The sequence below is a fragment of the Rhodnius prolixus genome, unplaced genomic scaffold (assembly GCF_049639745.1).
Source record: "Rhodnius prolixus isolate KJV_2025 unplaced genomic scaffold, Rpr scaffold_4, whole genome shotgun sequence".
Taxonomy (NCBI): domain Eukaryota; kingdom Metazoa; phylum Arthropoda; class Insecta; order Hemiptera; family Reduviidae; genus Rhodnius; species Rhodnius prolixus.
Window position 1 is genome coordinate 11,257,495 of NW_027411614.1, and position 19,805 is coordinate 11,277,299.

Sequence of the window (19,805 nt, forward strand, 5' to 3'; positions counted from 1 at the left end):
GCAAAATAAAGCAATTTTCTTCAGGTAATAAAATTAAGGACTGAAGTAATTTGATTAAATAAAGAAAAAGATTCGACAAAGACTATAGCCCTAAGAAACTCCTGAACATGAACGCCAAAGAAATATGAAAAGAGGGCAGCTTAGTAAAATAGGTTGGTTACGCTATTTTGTGGGTGGAATTACAAGTAAAAGGCACAGTACTGAGAATTCTTTAATTGAAAAGAATGAATCTTGGTTTAAGATTATGTATTGCATAGGCCAAGAAAAAAAAAACACAAAATGCGAAAATCTAAGTTCATTAAGTATTTTGATTTCATTTTGCATTTTTGAAATTAATTATTAGCATTTTTGTAACTAATTAATTTTGAGTAAAGTAAAATTTTACCTTCGAAAAAATGGGATTACGGAATAAAAATAAGTTCTACTAAAGGGCAGGGAACTGCTTCACCATTTTGCATTTAATCCAAAAATATCTAATAAACTTTTCTATGTAAAACCAACGTCTCTACGATTTTAACGTTATTTCTTAAGAAACCTCCATTTTTACTTCAAGCATGAAATGTTGCAATATTCTTGAGAAAATAATCACTGTTTCCATTGTTAAATTTCAACTCTGATACAATCTAATCTGACTTGCGGCATTTAAAATTTCTTATTGGGAATTTTCTTTGATACCATGTGTCGTTTACATTTCAGATAATTACGCTATGTCAGCAAGTCATTTAGATTCAGAAGCTTTGCAAGCTGTGGTGGATATGGTTGGAGGCACCAAAGAAGAAGGTGGTGTAGTAAAACCAAAAACATTTTTACTTCACGCTCTTCTTTCCTTAACAGATAATAGTACTTTGGGATTAAAATTATCACAAGCAGTAAGTAGATTGCTTATTCAACATTAATATATCATGCCTGATTCCTGGAATTATTCAGTAATGTAATCGTCATTATTAATTAATAACCATTATGATTTAGGACATTTCTCGACGGCATTCTTCCGGTAGTCAAGGCGATAAAATAAAGGAGCAGAGCGAAACCTTGGCGAAACCAACTCCAAGATATTCACACGCTGCCGCACCGTATGTTCCGAGCTAATTATAAAAAAATAATTCAGTTTTTTACTTTACCCTGGTTTATCAGATTTCATTATTAGTTCTACTTTTATTGGCTATAACGTGAACAGTTTTTTTAAAAAAAATTGACTGCATTGTTTAATCTTGTGGTTAAAAACAAAATTCTTGAAAACGATTTCCTTTATGCTTCCCTTGCTAGTGTTTAAAGATATTTTTCTTTTGAAACAAATTATTTAAAAGGTTTGTTGTGTTTTCATGTTATAAAGGTACAATGGTGGTTTTGCATTGTACGGCGGCCGACTTAAAAATGGCACTCTCTCAGATGAACTATGGTTCTACGATGTGACAATTCAGCGATGGAGTCAGCGAGATTTTTCAGATTTTCGGCCGCCTGCATTAGCCAGACATACAATGACACTCGCTCATGACAACTGGCTCTATGTGGTTGGTGGCAGTCGCATTGATGGATCATTTTCCGATCAAGTGTACAGAATAAAATTAAGAGAAGGTCTGATTTTATTTTTAGTTTGCTTGATTCCGGCCCCCATAGATTTACAATCTCATTTTATAAATAAATTCTTTGTAAAAGGAAATTTAGAGTTATACACAACGTGGTTTTGCAACCATAAAAAAATGGCTTGGAAAAAAAAAGTAAATTTCAATTAATGTGATTAAGGAATCCCTTAGTGTTTATATCTTTAGATTTTTGGACTGATTTTAATGTGAAACCTTATATTACAACAGGTGGCGGTGACGAGATTTGGGAACACGTTAATTCCCGTGGTGGGAAGTCGTTAGATGTTCGACTCGTTGGCCACACAACAGTGTACAGTGACATATTACATTCACTTATTGTTTATGGAGGCGTTGCAACTATAGTTGCTCGATTTTCCAAATTATCGGACAGAATGTTTTCGTTTGACTTAGATAGCAGAACATGGACTCAAATTCATTATCCTAGAGCTACCTTAAGAGATACATTTGTTCCTTCTGAAAGAGCATTTCATACATCTACTACCATTGGTAAGTGATAATAAATTATATTTATTTCTTTTCGATAATGAAATGTCTGTAAGTAATTATAAAAGTGTTTTATAAGTAATTCATTTGTAGACTGAACAGGGAATGGTTGAAACCAAATCTATTGCGACCTAAAAAACCAATTGTCCTCCATTAAAAGTCAGTGAATAGTTAATAATCGCGTGTAAAGTGCGATGTGAAAATAATAGGAGTAATCATATTTTGCCTATGTATTCGCAAACCCCAAGATGCAGTCCCTCATCTATTTTTACAGGTCCTTTATCGATTTCGAGCGTGTAAAGTGTAGTTCACGTTATTAGACTAGGTTGCTTCTAGAAAGCCTTAAGCTAAATGCTAGTTTACTTCCATTTATGGGGATGAAATTAATAAAGTTTTAAGAAAACTCATTAAATTAAATGATTATATCAATATTAAGTGTTGTTAATATTGTATTAATAATTAAATGTTTGAGTTTGGAATAGATGGTTAGTTTTATTTGGGTCTATTTAAGACATTTTAGATTGTCTTAAATATTAGCTTTGGTATACTTTGACGTATTACACTCTTATGCAGAACTTCAGGCACATACTATTCAGGTATATTAAGGATTCAATTTAGTGAAGAATCGTTCCAGAACAAAAAATAACTCCGTCTTTATGTCAACCGTTTCGGCAAATTTATTGCCTTCTTCAGGGCATGGATATTACAAATAAAACAATTTAGAATATTGAATCACGGGAATACAAATATTATATATTAATACATCTTATTTAGAGTATAAGAAATTATATAAGTTATACACATTATAATCATCGTGATGAGTATCAGAGATGAAGAGATTAGATTTGATCTCTCGCCGAATAAGTTAACGGTGAACTGAGTGTCGATTTTTATTCATATAATTATTTTCTGGTAAGTTCTAGATTTGAATTTTGTCCTAGACTCAATTTGAGTTACTGTTTTGTTTTGTTTTTCTTTTGGATCAGTTACATGGCCCTAGAAGTGCTTTGGATGGAGTGGGCATGGTCTCACCCTACTAAATAGTAATTAAACTATTAGTTATGTGCCCTCAAGTGAATTAAAATTACATTCATTTATTTTTGAAAACCCAAAAATAATGTAAATATTTCGAATATACTAAATAATTACTTTTGCTTTTGATTAATCGCATGAATTGTTTTAGTTTTAGATTTTTTAGCTGTATTAATATTTTGTAGGTAATTACATAGTGGTTTTTGGAGGATATACACACAGACATAATAAAGAGGAAATATGCTATGACAATCAGTTGTACCTATACCATTTGGGCTGTCACACTTGGGTCAGCCATGAAATCCTAGGGTCTGCAAGCAATAGTAAGTAAAGAGAAATTTGAAGAATTATTTTATGTATTTGTTAAGAGATCGCTTCGCTAGCTGCTTTTTATTCATGTTGGTTTGTCATTAGTTTGTGTTTTACCCTAACTTTGTGAGTTGTTTTAATCTCTAGTTAAAATGGTTATTTATTAGGATATAAATTATTTAATTGTTTGAATAACCCAAGTATAAACAGCTTCTAGGTATCCAAAAAGACAGGGTGTATTCGCCCACGCTGCAGCTTTACGGAATGGAAATACGTTGTTAATTTTTGGTGGATACCATGGTAATGTCAATGCTGACTTACTAGCTTACACGCTACCTCCTACTCTTGCCAGCAAAGAGGGCGAATTACACGAAGCAGAACAAATGTGCACTAGGTTCGTATAAATATTGCAAAATTAATCTAAAGGATGTCTTTAACTAAACCAAATGGATGATGAATGTAATTTTGGCTTTGTCACTTGAGCATTAATGGAAGTTATCCCATAATAAAAATAATCAAAATGTCATAACCTCGCTTGGTTTTATATTTCGGTAAAATCGTTTTTTTGTGACCTAACTACTAAAATTGATGGATAACTTTATATCTTACAAGTAATTATGTAGAACGTAAGTATTTTTAGTGTTTTTTAAAATTTGTTTTAATTTACTAAGTCTTAGTTCTTAATGTTGTTACTATGAACGTTCGAAAACGAAGAAAGGGATAAATCTTAATTTCGCCCTTGCTTGTATTTCCTGAAAGGGTAAATAAATTCTTTATAATTTCACAAAGTTAATAAGCTATGTTATTAATTGGTTTATTGCAGACATCATGGCTTGTCAGAATGTACTTCTGATCCTGAATGTGGTTGGTGTTCTGCTGATGAGATTTGTTATGGGCGTACACTTGGTGTCAATTGTACTACTAATCTTCAAACTACAAGATGTCCAGGCATATGTCCCGCTTTAAGTCATTGCCATGCTTGTTTATTACATGGTTACTCTCACAGGAAACCTCCGGATGTAAGAACTTCTGTTGCTCATAAACTGTCGCTTTCTCACTGTTCATGGTGCGTCCAAAATGCAAAATGCCATCATATACATGGTACAATATTTTTCATAATTTCTAATGAAAATAATTTATTTTTGCAGAGAATTGTTTAGGGAAAATTTATTTCTAATTTGTTTCCAGATAATTTTGGGGTTTGTGGCGTCCGTGAAGATACTCCTTCTCAGGTACCTGGCTGGTGGGGAGATAAAGGAGTGGAAGTGACTCAAGCAGCAGATTGTAAAGCTCTAGATCGCAGGCCAGGCCTCACTTTTATAACGTACAAACATCCTGCAAACCTCTCACAACCAGATTATGTACTTTATTTTTATTATTAAATTTTAATAACAATTCTGTAAAAACTGTTTGCTTCTCTTCATATCCGTATTTATGATTCTGAAAGTTTGAAGGCTGATATGACTTATTGTCTCTATTTTTCACTACCTTGATAGTGCAGAGCCGTTACTGCCAACTTCAAAGCAAAGCCCTCAGTTAATAGTGACCCCCTCATTTATCCAATCTTTGGATCGGCAACTGCTGCAAGATGTGTAGGCGGAGTTAAATTTTGTTTAGTTTAATTCAAGTATTTTTTTAGAAGGAGTAAAAAGGATTAACAAGATCTTTCCTGAGCGAGATTGGCTCATTGATAGAGAAGTAACAGAAAAATGTGATGTGGCCGGATCTACGTTCAATACAATTCAGAATTCCTCAACAGTAGAGAAATGGCAAAGAAGATAAAAATATAATATTAATGCGAGAAAGCTAGAGGGAAAACTAAGCAGTACAATTTGGAGCACCACCATAGGAATAAACTTAAAAGTCAAACGTTCTTAGCTCAATCTAAGAATAATATTGAAGACTGTAAGCTTGAGCGGCTGTGCCTCCTTTCTGCGAAAACTGCATCAATGAAGTACAGATGAAGGTAAGAAGAGGATAGAGATTAGATCAAGGGATGGATCCACGTAGAAATTGAAGGATGAAGGCAAGAGGTTCCGAAAAAGGAACATAGATTGGATCAAGAAGGTGAATTTTGCTTCGTATTAAGGAGTGAATTGATTAACAGAAAAAACTTAGCTTAGGCGTCAAACAAGCAACGATAATTAAGAATATTGATGAGATCCTTTCATAATGCTGGCAGACTTTTTCGGGAATCTGCTGCACTATCCCCCGAGCTAATCTTTTTAATGATTATGCTTACCTGTTTTATGTTCTATTTTTTGTGTGCCAGTTATAATGGAAATTGATTGGAAAAAAAATTCTAGAGCTATTCATTTTCTTGTTTTTTTTTAAAGGTAAGTATAATAAATGCTACATCTGTGGACTTCAATGATGGTGCTACTCGACCTGAACAAGCATTAGGTGGTGTTGTTACTGTGCGCCTAAGAGGTTTTTTGAGGCCGCCGACCAATTGGATTAACGAACAACTAAGGATGTGTATTTCTTCTTCGTCAGCTACTCTCTACTTTGCACTTAACCATTCTAACGTGGTATGTAAATTTCAAAATTTTTTTTTGTAACTGTGAAATAATATTTACCTACTCATTTATTGTACGACTAAACGTTTTAGTGTCAAAGGAAGAAACATCTTACTATTTTAAGAATTCCTTGCGCTTACGATTTTCTGTAAATTAAGCAGGCTTGTTTTGCTAATGTATGACTTTCATTGGATGGTAACTAAGATTCTAATTTCGGAGAAGAGAGACTTTAAAGAAGTACGCTAAAATTACAGAATGGTCAAGATTTTAATTTTATAAAGTTTCGATCTTGAGTTTTAATGAGACGTTTTGATCTAGTGCTGTCATTTTTAGCAAATCAAAGAGACTTCTAATTTAGCCTAAACGATTTTCATTTTTGTTCTGAGCTGTACAATTTTTTTATTTTGAAAGAAACATGACTAATGTTCCTGTTAATCTACCACTAGTTCTTGACTAGATTAGTTTCTGTTGATTTACAAAATGAATAATTTGTACAGCACAGAACAAAAATGAAAATTAAGGATAACTGAAAATTTAATGTAATTTTTCAGTCGATCGAAATAAACGTCTTCAGTAATAAACCGTAAGTAGGTGTAAGAAGTCAAAATAAAAAGAAATTGTTTTGTAAAAATTTGTTTGTAAAAATTAAACTTAATAGGAAATCAAGTCAATTTTTAGACTATCGTGATCGTTTATTCGTTCTGAAAAATTAATTCTTTTCAATATCTTTCTGCTTTATTCTTCAAGCAATAGGAAGTCTGTAAATAAATATGTTTGATTTAAGCAAAACAGATGTATCAATTTCTAAGACTCTAAGACTGTTCTGATAATTCAACTCTTCGATTTTGAAAATTATATTGTTTATTCATATTTTAGGAAATTGTAGGGAATGCTTCAACTGAGACATCACTATGCCGAGAAGCTCAATGGCCAAGCGGTGGTCCTACCATTCTTCCACCAGGGCGTCATTCTGTTGATTTTCAATCTAGAAAAAAAATTAGTTCAGAATCTTATCCGATAACCCAACATTCCAAAATGGAACTTCAGCACAAAAAAACATTAGAGAACCATTCTAAGGTAATTTAGTTTGAAATTCTTTAAAATCATTTAAATTACAAATGATATGGCATTAATATAATCCTTCAATTAAAGCAAAAATTGTTTTTTTAGGTTTTTACTTTTGAATATTTAGAACCTTTCGAAGGAGGTGAACTTTGTTCCTCGTATAGTAATTGCCTGGCTTGCTTAACAGATTCAAAATGTGGATGGTGTCCTTTAAAAAATACATGTATGGACAGAGCAGTAAATGAGACTAATGTAAGTACGTCTTATCAAATATGTTCCCTGTTCTTTAAGTAACTGTTTTTAGTTCATTATTTTTCATTATTATTTAATCAATTATAAATTTTATAAAAGTACTGCAGTGATAACCAATAATATAATTGGAATTTTTTAGGAATGCCGATTAGGAAATGTGTGGCATTACTTGACTCTTGTTCCAAATTCCTGTAGCAATTGCACAAATTATATAACTTGTGAGAGTTGTATAAATACTAATTTCTGTGAGTGGTGGGCTGATGATGCTAGATGCTACAGAATTGGAAGGTACTAAAAAAAAGTTAAAATTACACATTTAAAGAATTTCAGTATATATACTTTTTATTACGAAGGTAATTAAAAGTATTTTAACAATTTTTCTTCAGATCCCAAAGAAGTATTAGAACGGTTGATAAGTGTCCAACGGCATGCCATCTGAGAACAAACTGCTCTCAGTGTTTAGATGGTTTTGGAAAATGTGTCTGGTGCCAGGCTACGCATGTATTTATTTCTTTTTTTAATTACCTTTAATTTCAGATAGTTGTAATAAAAATAATATGCCAACCTTATGCCTGGTCAATTGATGTAAGTTTCTCTTTTCTAATAGGCCATCACTCTGATGTTCCTTGCAAATATCTGTATTTCTTAAAAATGCTATGTAATGTAACTCAAAGCCGAAGGTTTTTTGGCACATTTTTACTTCCTCTTTTTATCTAACTTTAAGTTTTTGCTCGAACGAAGGTTTTGCGACAGGTTCAGCAATTCCTAATACCGTATAAACCAAGGCTATCTGGGTATGTAGCCACTTTTGCTGCATCCGGACAGGTTGCCCAAATTGTGTAGCTTTTGATTCACTACAGCATTTTAACTATACTTGGTTGCTTTGCTTGCTTGGACAGCATTCAATGGGACGAAATCTGGGTTCAGCTATTACATTTTTCTGCTTTTCACAATAAAAGCCGATCCGACTGTGCATATGGCATGTTTGCTAATTTCATTTTATATTAAAAGGTAATTCTTTTCTTTTTGAAAATCACTCTCAGTGAGAGATAACCCAGGATATTACCAGTTTGAGCAATCCTAAGGATAAGTCGGTCGTTAACACAACTGTAATCTTGGATAAGATCCGCTTCTTACAGCATAAAGATTTGTTTCTCTATCTTACACTTTGGTTTGAAACTTATTCTTATGAGGTTTTGATTTTGGAGGTGGTTTTGGGGAGCTGTGACGTCTCGATTCAACTTAATATGAACTATCTTTATAGTTCAAATTATAAGATTCAAGAAAATCTAATTCGTAATTGCGGTTATAAAACCTTATTTTAATTTTTTATTTCGATGATTTCTTCAAAAGCAATTGAGCGAAACTATCTATAAATTATTAAACTAACTGTTCTTAAAAGGATAATCATTTTTTGTGAAAATTAATTTTAGGAGAATTCACGATCAGGTGGTATTAGGAATTCATTGCTATTTCAGGGTATTTGTTTTTTTTACTACGTATGTATTTGTTATGAGAATCAGCTTTAAGAATTGGGGAAATAAAAAGTTGCGTTTCATAGTGTTAAAAGTGTTCACCTTTGATTTTTCCAATCATTTTTGTATTTCTACGATAGAGAAGAAATCGTGAGTTGAGTCAGCGAATGAAACCTTTCGAGATCACGTTCTTTTTTTAACCAACACAAGTATAAATAAATGGTGGAGCCTAAGGTGGAAGTTAGGAAGCCTTGCAGCAAAAGATATTGATATTTTTAGCAACAAAAACAATTCGGAAACTACCTTGCTTTAAATCGTTTATCCTCTGCCTTCAATTTTACTGGTGCTCTGCTGGCAAAGTTTTGTTTTCTTACCTGATGGTTTGGTCTGGAATTTTTGCTTAGGGAGGCGTCAAGAATACGTTGAAATCACTATAGAAAAATCCTTACATCTTTTGACTTCTATTTTACTTTAGCTTTTATTAGTTGATGTACCTTAAATAATTTTAGGTATATATGTATATGTTACGTCTGCTTTTTATAATTTTTTTATTAATTGTTTTTCGTTTATAGGAATGTTTCTCATTTTCTGTATACACTTCGCAATATCAGTTTGGTCTGTGTCGAGAATGGTCTGATGCACATGATTCTGGAATTTTACCACCTTCTTCGAATTCCGCTGGCTCTGGGATAAAAGGATCTACTCGAAATATTATCACCATGCCTCAGGCATGCCAGCCATGTTCTAGACATGAAAATTGTTCAGAATGTTTAAAATCGTTAGGATGCGGTTGGTGTTATGACGTTGACAATCCTATTTTGGGCGTGTGTGCTCCTGGCGACTTTACTAAACCACATGTCGGTATGTTAATTTAATTTATTTTTATTTTTATGCGTGTTCTTATTTTACTTAACTTCTCCGAATATGTACGGGTGATCTGTAACGAATATAAAACAACTTTAGAAACTTGTTGGGGAGGATTTAAAAAAAAAAATTATATGAACTGCAACTGATCAAATATTCAGCATTTATATCTATTCCCTAACGAAAATCTCCAAGTTCACCCGAATCATTTGAGCATTTGTAATCTTCGGGATTAAAGCGCAGCATATTTTGCCTTGGATTTTTTAAATTTACACTTAACGACAAGTGCAAGTGCAAATTTTCAATCCATTCTTCTAGAAATTATAGGTTACAACAAGATTCTGGTGTGCCCTGAAGCTGGAGGTTCACATATTGTAAGCCTTCAGTATACCTGTAACATTTAACGTTATTTACTACAGATTTTAGCATTTTATTATTCCAAACATTTCTACTATTAAAAATAAGATAAATAAATCAAAGAATCAGACTATATCGTGCAGTCAAATTCCGTAAATATGAAGGATCTTTCGTTATTCACGTTCATTCAGTTAATGAAATGCGTAGAAAAAATACTTTATTAACACTTATTTTTATCGGAAATCCATCTGTTTGTGGTGAAACTTAATTTGAAAAATTAAGAGAGTCAAAAATAATAATATGTTAATACAAACAGTTAGAGGTCTATTATGATTTGATTTAATAAGTTTCCTTACATAAATCGTGAATCTAAGTTAGTTAATTCCGTGATTGATGTTTCAGAATTTCGCTTCATTTGCACGAATATAGATTCGTAATAAAAATGTATTTCTGTATTTGTTTTTTTAGAGAGTTGCAGTGGTGAAGTCAACGCTTATCGTTCTACATCATTATATCCTGATGAAGCTGCGTGGTCTTACGCACAATGTCCAGATGTTGATGAATGTGGATTGAGTTTGCATGACTGTCATAAACAAGCTAAGTGTACTAACACTCACGGATCGTATAACTGTCAGTGTAAGAGAGGATATATTGGAGATGGCAAGATTACTTGTGCCAAAACGTGAGTTTTATTTATTTATTTATTCCAATTTATTAAATAAAATGATATTCAAGTATCTATGAATTTATTGTTATTTTTATATAGGTGTTATAACAAGTGTGTTAATGGTTATTGTTCTGGTGCTCCTGATTATGTGTGCAATTGTAATCTGGGCTGGACGGGCGTTGATTGTTCAGTAAATTGTGGATGTAATAATCACTCAACATGTACAAAAGGCGTAAATATATGCGATTCTTGTCAAAACTGGACTACTGGTGAATTTTGTCAAATTTGCAAGTAAGTTCACCAATAGTAAACATCTGTCTAAGGAAATCATATAACTTTGTTTTTTTTTTTGTTTTGTTTTTTAAAAAAAGAATGGCAGTCCTAAATGATTTTTGAAATTTATTAATGAAATTTATTTATTATAGTTTTGATGGCATCTTAAGTAAAGTTTAGAAATGTTCTTCGTAATTTGTTGGTATAGTTAGTTTTTGTCTTGTGACATCTAATTTAGTATTTATCAGGCATTCTGATTTTGTATTATTCTCATCATCCGAGTTGTGAACGTGAGTAAAGCCTCTTTATGCGATATCAAGACCAAAGTTTCAAGATTTTGGGGAATTCGTGATTAATCCCAAAATATACTATTAATAAGTATCTTTCTATACCCATATAAGGCTCTGAAATTTTATAAAAACTTCAGTTTGATTCTGTTTTCTTTCGTTAGTATATTGTGTCGGACTTTGTTTTACACACAAAAAAATCTGTTGAACCATATTTTCAATGGAGGGTGTTTAATACACAATGTTAAAATTAAAATTTATATATTGCAGACCAGGCAGTTACGGAAACGCCACATCACCAGAAGGCTGTAAAAGATGTAACTGCAATGAACACGGTAGTGAAGAGCTGGGTGTTTGTAATTCTCATACAGGTTTATGTTTTTGTCAAGACAATACGGAAGGAGCAACGTGTGATAAATGTAAAAGAGGATATTACGGTGATCCAAGGTACATATGTTTATAACTAAATATATATTTAATTGATTACGCAGCTTTCTCTTTTCTTTTATAAATATAGCGCATTTTTTCAGGAGAGGAGGAACATGTTATTATCAGTGTATGTCACGAGGGATGGTAAGCTCAGTTGAAACACAAGGTCTTGGTTCTAGGCTTGCAGAAATGTCTGTATGGGAATCAAGACAAGGTGCGCCTCCTACGAGAGAATGTTTATGGATTGTCAGGCCTGATAAACTTGCCAATTCTTCAAGGTAGCTGTGATTAATCTCTTGTTCAGCTAGAGCATTTTTTTTTACCTTGAACTCCTTAGAATTTTTTTCCTTGGCGCACCGTCTGCTTAGAAATTATTATTGAATATGTTGGAAAATTAGCCAATCTTATATCGAAATAGTGTATCTGTTAAGCTTATATTTCCTAACACCATCTGACATTATATAATTATCCTAAAGATAAATACTTCAACCTTTCTTCTTTGCCTCTCTCTGATTGAACTTTGCTTTTACTTATCATTTGTAGTTGATTCCTGCATTAATAGCCATTTGAAATTAGTAAGTCTAATTTAATGAATTCTCAAATTTATGTAGCGCCAATAGTATAGTGCAACTGGAAATTGACAAAGACATAGATGTCAAATGTACCGAAAACAGTGTATACGTCTATGATGGCCTTCCAAAATTTGTCTCTTCATCAGGTACTCATCAGAGTCATGTCCTCGGTGTATTTTGCACTCAAGATTCTCAGTATCCTGTCACAGTGCAAGCCAAATCAGGTATTTGAGTTAGCTTCTATTAAAAGTAAATAAATTATTGTGATTTCACATATTTTCATTTTTACTTTCCTTCAAAGGAATCATGACAGTTCATTACAAAAGTGGCGGAGAATCAAAAGGTGGATTTAATGCAACAGTCTCCGTGTTTTCCTGTCCATCACATTGCCCTCATGAATGCGTAAAGGGTCACTGCGTTTGTCCTGAGGGCACTACTGGAAACGATTGCTCTGATATTCTCTGTCCAAATAATTGCTCTGCACATCTTTCTAGGGGTGTTTGCGATAAGGTTGGTTTTTCTTACTAAGTTTCATTTGTGCGTACATACGTCACTTACTTTTCAAACAATTACATTGAAGATCTTACTTCTGCAATTAAATATGTAAATATGTACTCATTATATTGCTATTGCATAACAATAATTTTTTTTTTTACAGGGTTATGGTCGTTGCATTTGTTCGGATGGCTGGGGTAGCCCAAATTGTTCAATTCGTCTAGATCCTACTCGACAATTAATTTTTACCGAACTGTTCAATTCGGCTCATCTTTCAGATAGCCTAGAGCACTTAAGAAAGATGTTACCTAGATTCGGACATTCCTTTCTATCCGATCGCAGAAATTCACTATGGTTATTTGGCGGATATTCTTTATCACATGGTCCACTAAATGATATCAGACTTTTTGATACCAAGAATAACACTTGGATGCAGGTAATCGAAAACAGCTTAAGGTCTTTATTAATGTCTGGATTAAGCATTTGATTTTTTTTAATGCTATAACTTAAAGGAATACTATTGTTAAAAAAAAACAAAAACAAATTTATTCAAAATATATTGCCCGTAACCTCATTTGTTATTTATTTTATTCCAGGTAACAATAGATTCAACGAATGATGCAAATATGCCACGGGGACGTTACTTTCATGCAGCTGAAATATCTCTATCAAGACGTGAAATTTTCATTCATGGAGGATTAACTGTATCTTCCCCAGATTCGTTTGGAGTTTTTGGAGTTTATGATCAACAAGGACCTAAGCAAAATACCGTTCTTGATGATTTTTGGAAGTTTAGTTTGAAAAATCAACATTGGATTGATATTCAAGTAATTCTTTAAGTTTTTACTTGTTTAAAGAGGTTTTGTTTTCAATACTACATTCAATGTTCAGGTTGTATTTGTGCATTAGCAAGTGTAGTTTGTTCTACAAGGTTAACATAACTTTAAATAATTTCAAATGTCTTTTACTTAGACAAATAATTTTGTTACGTTCGCTTATTTCTTTTTGAAGTTACTAGACAAAAAATTTTAAAAGCTTAATAGAATTTTTGAGAAGATTAAAATCTGTAAAACTTAGATTAGCCGCAGAGATTTTAATTTTTCTTAAGTTGAAATGCATATTTAATTATTTATATTCCTACTTTTTATATCAAGTTTTTTTATAATTTTAGTATTTATACCATATTGTATTGTTTAATCAGAGCAATCCAGCCCCTCCTGGCTTGGCAGGACATACAATAACACTAAGAAGACACGAAGATTCGGAAACATTAATACTGATTGGTGGAATCAATCCGGATACTGGATTTTTAGATAGTGTTTGGGAATTCGATCCTGCTTCTGAAAAATGGGAAAAATTAAGAACTAGTGGAGATGGCCCAATAGGTAAGATCTTGAGCTATTTATTTGCAATGCTTGAGTCCTTGATTTTACCAGTTGCCGATTTCTTCCTTTTTTTAAATCTGTCAGATTTTGCATTTCCTTTCTCTATAATGGTTGTTCCAACAATTTTTTTTTGCACACATTCTTTATCGTGTCACTTTGCGCTAAGAGCTTACCGCTTACAAAATACCATTAACTCTGGACGAAGCAGAATGCAAAGAAATAGTAACTTTTACCAAGAATACACTAAAAAAAAAGTATTCAAAATACAGGATGAATTTGTTTAAACATTAGAATCTCCATGACCAGTGATGTTGTTTGTTTTATTTTTTAATATCAAATGTTTGATATCAGATTTCTTGATCTTTATCCATATTCAACTTTTTTTTAAAGTTCTTTTACGGACATTGGCCTGTTTGTAACAAAAATTAAGAATGTGTATTAGTAAAATCGGAACAGTTTTTACAGTACTAAAAACAACCAGATTTTATTGGCGAATAAGGCCCGAAAATTCTAAGCCTTGAAAGAGCGTATAAATTTCAATAAATTTCGGTCTAGAAAAAAGTTTATTCTGGTAGAACTGTGTCATTATAAGACACAACCCAAAAGTGCCCATTGGTAAGAGTGATGTACAAAGTGAATCCTCATTTTTGTAAGCGATCCGGGTGATTTAATCACTAAAGATTTTTTTTAGATGAAAATCCAAAACTGTTTAGCTTTGCGAAAATTCCAAAAATAACAAGCTCGCAATTAAGAATGAAATAAATATTGATATTACCCGATAGTGCTCATTTATGATATTAGCCTATTTTTATTGTTCTATAAATGTTCTTTCGAGCTATTTTAAGTAAGAAAAAAAACATCCCTATGCAAACTTATAAACTATTAATCTTCTGCTGTTATTTGTTACCTTTTTCAGGAATTTATGGGCACAGTACCGTATATCACGAACCTTCTCAGAGTTTCTATGTATTTGGTGGCTATGTTTTTGGAATTAATCACACACACATCTCACATAAGCTATATGCTTTAAACTTTCCTTCGAAGACTTGGTCGGTTCTTCCGACATTTCCAAAATATAATCCCCCGAGATTAAACTTGGTTAGCATTTATTTTTTAAAAATAATTTTCGTACTTTAGACTTGTAAGCAGATATTAATTTTGTTTAATAGCTATTTTTAGCTTTCACTAGGATTTACATTTTTAGAAATAGTAGAATCCAAATATATTAAAAAAAATAAAAGTTATTTTCAAAAATAAAGTACATACATAATATTGTAAATATAATTAATTTAGTGTACTAGATTAATTTCTGTTTAATTGTAAATTCTAATACTTTATACACTTAGCCTGAAGGAAGATTTCTTCATTCTGCTGTGACTACTGATGACTATATGTTGATCTTTGGTGGTAGAACTGAGTCCTCTTCAACTCCGGAACCATTAGTGGCATATTCGTATGCTTGTAATCATTGGATCAAATTGTTCACTAAAGGTTAGAATTTTTTAGATTTTCTTTGTTTAGCCTGTAATGTGCTAAATCTGTCTAGTTTTTGCCAGAGGTTTGCCATTTTACTGCAATTCTGAATAATTCAAGTTCAGTTACAAAAAAAATGAAATGTTGATATTAAGCCATAAGGAAAAAATGGCCTTTAAACGGCATTCCCATTACAACGATTAATAAATTCAGAATTGACATTTTTGGTGCGTATATCACGGTTCGCCTAGAACGATTTTAATTGAAAAGTTCACCAACATGAATCATTTTATCATTTATGAAATTTAAAATGAAATTTCATTTTTATCATTTATAAAATACATCAATCTGTCGGAAATTCCCTCAGCTTCAAAATGCATGCATTGGTTTTGCAAAATACTGTATTGGTTTTCCTTATTAGGCTTAACAATGCAAAAAAAGCCGTTTTTTGACCTAAAAAATTTAAAAAAAAAAAAATCCGCAACGTAAACCGATTTGGTTTTTAGTGGATTTTGGTTAGTTTTGACCCAAATAATAAGGAGAAAGAAAATTTTTTCATGTTGAACTTTTCAATGAAAATCGTTCTAGGCGAACCGTGATATATCAATTGTTTCTAATCACTTAATCCAAACTATGTCTATTCAAGGAAAGAGCAAAGGTTTTAGGATTGAAAAGTCTGAAAGATTGAACTATTATTTAATTGTTTTAAATGTTGGTAAAATCACTTACCCCTTTTGTAAATTTTACGTAAGTATGTGAACGTATGACAGTCGTTTAGTATGCCGTGTTAGAGCAAACCTAATACAATTTATCAGCACCACTTAATAGTTTAATCAGTAGTGTATTTCTTTCTCTCCTGTAGGAGTACAGTTAGTTGGAAATCTTCCACCAGCGACGTACGCCCATTCAATGACCCTTGATGTAGAGTCAACCGAAGGTCAAAGAGTTGTCGCATATGTTATGGGAGGTTTCACAGGAGGTACTGATAGTCATGTGACGAAAATTTCTCTTCCTGCGGATCTATGTGCTTTATGGGCTACAAAGGATAAGTGCAGGTTCGCTCTATTTATATTATTTGATTTATAACAATCCTTGTCAATTTTGAGATGAAGCGCTGTCTTAATTCTTGAGTCTATCCACAAGAATTTGAGACATTCCTGTGATGTATTTCTAGAGATCTACGGATTTTAAAAATTTATCCTTTAATAATTTTAGGTTCGAAATAAATATCGTGAATGATGTTAGAATTGAAAAATCCTCAGAGCCATTGCTTAGTCAACAAACGGCTAATAATAATTTAATTATGATTACAGATTACTTCTTGGTTGCTCTTATTGCTCAGCCTCAAACAGTATTGGTGGTGGCACAAACTCTAGTTATTGTTTTTCGACGGAGAGGCATTTCCAAACAGACCCATGTCAGAACCACAATGGAACGTTACGTACATCAAATGGAGTGTCCTGTGATGCGAATTGGATGGCTGCCAGATCATGCGATCATTTCACCACTTGCACTGATTGCCTTGCTCAATGGCCTACTCATTGGAATCAGCCTCAGGTCTTTACATTATTTAGATCTCATCTTTTATTTTTAAACATGAAAAAACAAAAGGAACGACAAAGAAAGCATAAAAGTCATAATATAAACATTTATATTAATGTCGGATTCATAATTATACTTTTGTATATACAGGGTGAACCAGTAATTATTGTCCATAGGCCTACTGTGTGTAGTACATCTAAAGTGGAGTTCAATGAGTATTGGCCAACTTCATATTTTCCACTGTTTCTTTTTTTGAACCAGCTTAAATTTAAATTGAAATCGACTTCTTAGAACCTAGGTTTAATTATGTAGACAGAAAATACATTGATTTATTATTTAATATCTTAACAAAATTATTTCTGTTGAAATAGGTATGTAAGTGGTGTGGCGGACAAGCGAAATGTGTATCAGTTAGTAAAGAGTGTTCCAAAGATCCAAAATGTGGGTCGAAAGAAATTTACAGCGTTCAATATTGCCCAGAATTATCTTGCCCTGCTTCCGATTGTGAAAAATGCAATTCACTTGGGAATTGTACGTGGACGAGGTAAGATGAATATAATGCTGCACAGCTAAAACATACATTCTAGACAAAATTATTAAATTGTGATACGAAAATTAACTAAATAGTGTCTAAATAAAAGGAAGGCGTGTGAGCCAGTTTATATGCATATTTCTAAAAACTGAGAAAGTTTCTAAGATAGATCCTAAAAAAAATCTGTATCAATAGATGAACTAAATAATTTAGTATTTGTTACCCTTAATTACTTAAGGTATTAGAACTGACAAATGTTTCAATTCAATTAATTTAGTTGAATTCTAAAAATGATTTTATTTTTTCTTTATGGAAAGGCAAGTGATGAAGACAACTGATGAAAGTTCCGCAACATCTTCAGAATCGAAATTTGACTGGAATTGCATACCAAGTACAAATTATAAGTTAGTGTCCGATCCAGTGTGCCCTCAACGGTGTTCACAACACACTGATTGTCAAACTTGCTTACAGTCTCAGGTAAAATTTAAAATTTCGCCTAAATAAATAAAATTCAATTAAAGTAAATTTATACTGCACGACACATTAGTTTGAAGTTAGAATTTTTTTTTTCTAATGAATTTTTGCGTAAAAATTTGACACAAAGGCGTTTAGAGATTTACAGTGCACGCCAAGCTGTGATGCCTTAACTCAGTGAAATAGACAGCGAGTTGTTGTGGTTAATACGAAGAGAAAATATAATAGTAGCAATATTTGGGCTTCTGAACATTAGACCTAAGGCATCTTAACATTGGTTAATTTCTTCAAGAATTTTACATAAATTGTTTGTATATGGGAGGATGTAGGAGGCTATGTGGAGATTTACGCATTTAATGATTACAGATCCCTCTAATTCCTGCTAATTATCCCTATAATTTCCTTCTTAAAGAATTCACCAAGAATTTTTCATCCATTTATGAAATGAACAAAAAATAAAGCAATCGTTTAAAGAAGTAAACTAAATGTTTATCTTTTTCTTCAGACAGTGTTTGTTTAAAACGTTATTCAAGATTTCTCACTGAGAGACAAGGGAAGACTGAGCCATCTAAGTTCAGTTGATCTATTGTGGTACCCATTAAACTGAGATTTTGTTGATATGCACTATCACTAGTATGTCCAGGAGTCCGAAGTGTTAGACGATTTTTCAGATATTGTTTTGCTTATTAAAAAGAAATAAGACAATGTATAAATTGTTCCTAAGCATAGATTAAAATTAATGCTATAAAATAATATGATTATAATTTGTGAACTGCAATAATTATTAATATTAAAATTAAGACATTTAATTTTTTAAATTATTTTCTTATAAAGGGAGGAGAAGGTGACTGGCATGAATGTAAATGGTCTACGCGATTGTCGGAGTGTATTTCTCCCAGCTATCAGAATTTAGTTTGTGCAGGAAGCGTATGTGGTCTTGTGCTGTCAAAAGGGTCACATTGCCCACAGTCTTGTAGCACATTCACAAAATGCTCAGATTGCCTAAAACATGCTCATTGTGGATGGTGTTCTTTGGATACTGCTAACAACACTGGTTTGGTGAGTTGTTTGTCTTTGATTACATAGTTTCTAATTATAAGTAAGTATACTTACTGCAGCAATTTTACTGAATTTTTCCTGAAACAACTCAAATTATTATTATTACAGGGAGTATGCTCCGAAGGATCTCTTGATCAGCCAGCTGCTAGACCAGAATATGCGTCTTGCGAAGTTTTGTATTCACAAATTGTTAACAAATCGGAAAGTGGAACATCATTAGTAGACTCAGGAAGCGAAAAATTTTCCTGGCATTATGTAACTTGTCCACCTGAAAATGAATGCGAAAATGGACACCATAATTGTGATCTTACTTCTGAAATGTGTGTAGATTTGCTACACGGATATCAGTGTATTTGTGGGAGGGGTAAGTTGTCATTAAATTTCCTACAGTTGAAAAATGTTTAATTATGATTAAAATTAATCACTTTGTTTTATTATTGGTCTTTGCATAATATTAATAATCTGAAATATCTCAAACTGAAGAAAAATAAATGTGAATTTTGTTTCTTTATCCCTAGGCTGCTGAGGACCTCTTTTTTCTGATGTTTCCCTCAGTAGCAGTGAAGACCACACATAGTCTTCTCCCAAGTACTCAGAGTTTTCTGAAGTAGCTAATCCAAGCATTAAGTAGCGTTTCAGTTATGGTAAATTGAAATC

At 32.4% G+C, this 19,805-nt stretch overlaps 1 protein-coding gene and 1 long non-coding RNA gene across 3 annotated transcripts in view; one reads left to right on the forward strand and one right to left on the reverse strand.

The window, feature by feature from the left end:
• The window catches only part of Megf8 (multiple EGF like domains 8), a 37,548-nt gene that overhangs the window by 6,114 nt on the left and 11,629 nt on the right, over positions 1–19,805 (forward strand). For both annotated transcript variants that reach the window (XM_074132307.1, XM_074132306.1), the window contains exons 6-36: positions 697–869; positions 970–1,073; positions 1,334–1,575; positions 1,812–2,090; positions 3,305–3,442; positions 3,639–3,822; positions 4,252–4,529; positions 4,617–4,789; positions 5,765–5,959; positions 6,824–7,024; positions 7,118–7,264; positions 7,404–7,552; positions 7,651–7,765; positions 9,312–9,600; positions 10,429–10,642; positions 10,727–10,918; positions 11,458–11,634; positions 11,718–11,894; positions 12,228–12,412; positions 12,490–12,698; positions 12,847–13,119; positions 13,280–13,510; positions 13,885–14,068; positions 14,985–15,166; positions 15,415–15,559; positions 16,404–16,596; positions 16,855–17,098; positions 17,455–17,627; positions 17,933–18,092; positions 18,924–19,148; positions 19,257–19,512. In XM_074132307.1, the coding sequence (XP_073988408.1) occupies positions 697–869; positions 970–1,073; positions 1,334–1,575; positions 1,812–2,090; positions 3,305–3,442; positions 3,639–3,822; positions 4,252–4,529; positions 4,617–4,789; positions 5,765–5,959; positions 6,824–7,024; positions 7,118–7,264; positions 7,404–7,552; positions 7,651–7,765; positions 9,312–9,600; positions 10,429–10,642; positions 10,727–10,918; positions 11,458–11,634; positions 11,718–11,894; positions 12,228–12,412; positions 12,490–12,698; positions 12,847–13,119; positions 13,280–13,510; positions 13,885–14,068; positions 14,985–15,166; positions 15,415–15,559; positions 16,404–16,596; positions 16,855–17,098; positions 17,455–17,627; positions 17,933–18,092; positions 18,924–19,148; positions 19,257–19,512 (6,087 nt within the window). The remainder of the gene's footprint in view (positions 1–696; positions 870–969; positions 1,074–1,333; positions 1,576–1,811; positions 2,091–3,304; positions 3,443–3,638; positions 3,823–4,251; positions 4,530–4,616; positions 4,790–5,764; positions 5,960–6,823; positions 7,025–7,117; positions 7,265–7,403; positions 7,553–7,650; positions 7,766–9,311; positions 9,601–10,428; positions 10,643–10,726; positions 10,919–11,457; positions 11,635–11,717; positions 11,895–12,227; positions 12,413–12,489; positions 12,699–12,846; positions 13,120–13,279; positions 13,511–13,884; positions 14,069–14,984; positions 15,167–15,414; positions 15,560–16,403; positions 16,597–16,854; positions 17,099–17,454; positions 17,628–17,932; positions 18,093–18,923; positions 19,149–19,256; positions 19,513–19,805) is intronic.
• On the reverse strand, positions 16,939–19,339 carry LOC141456416 (uncharacterized). The gene is made up of 2 exons (XR_012459748.1): positions 19,203–19,339; positions 16,939–18,111 (listed from the first exon to the last, which is right to left on the reverse strand). It is a non-coding gene; the product is annotated as an uncharacterized lncRNA (long non-coding RNA).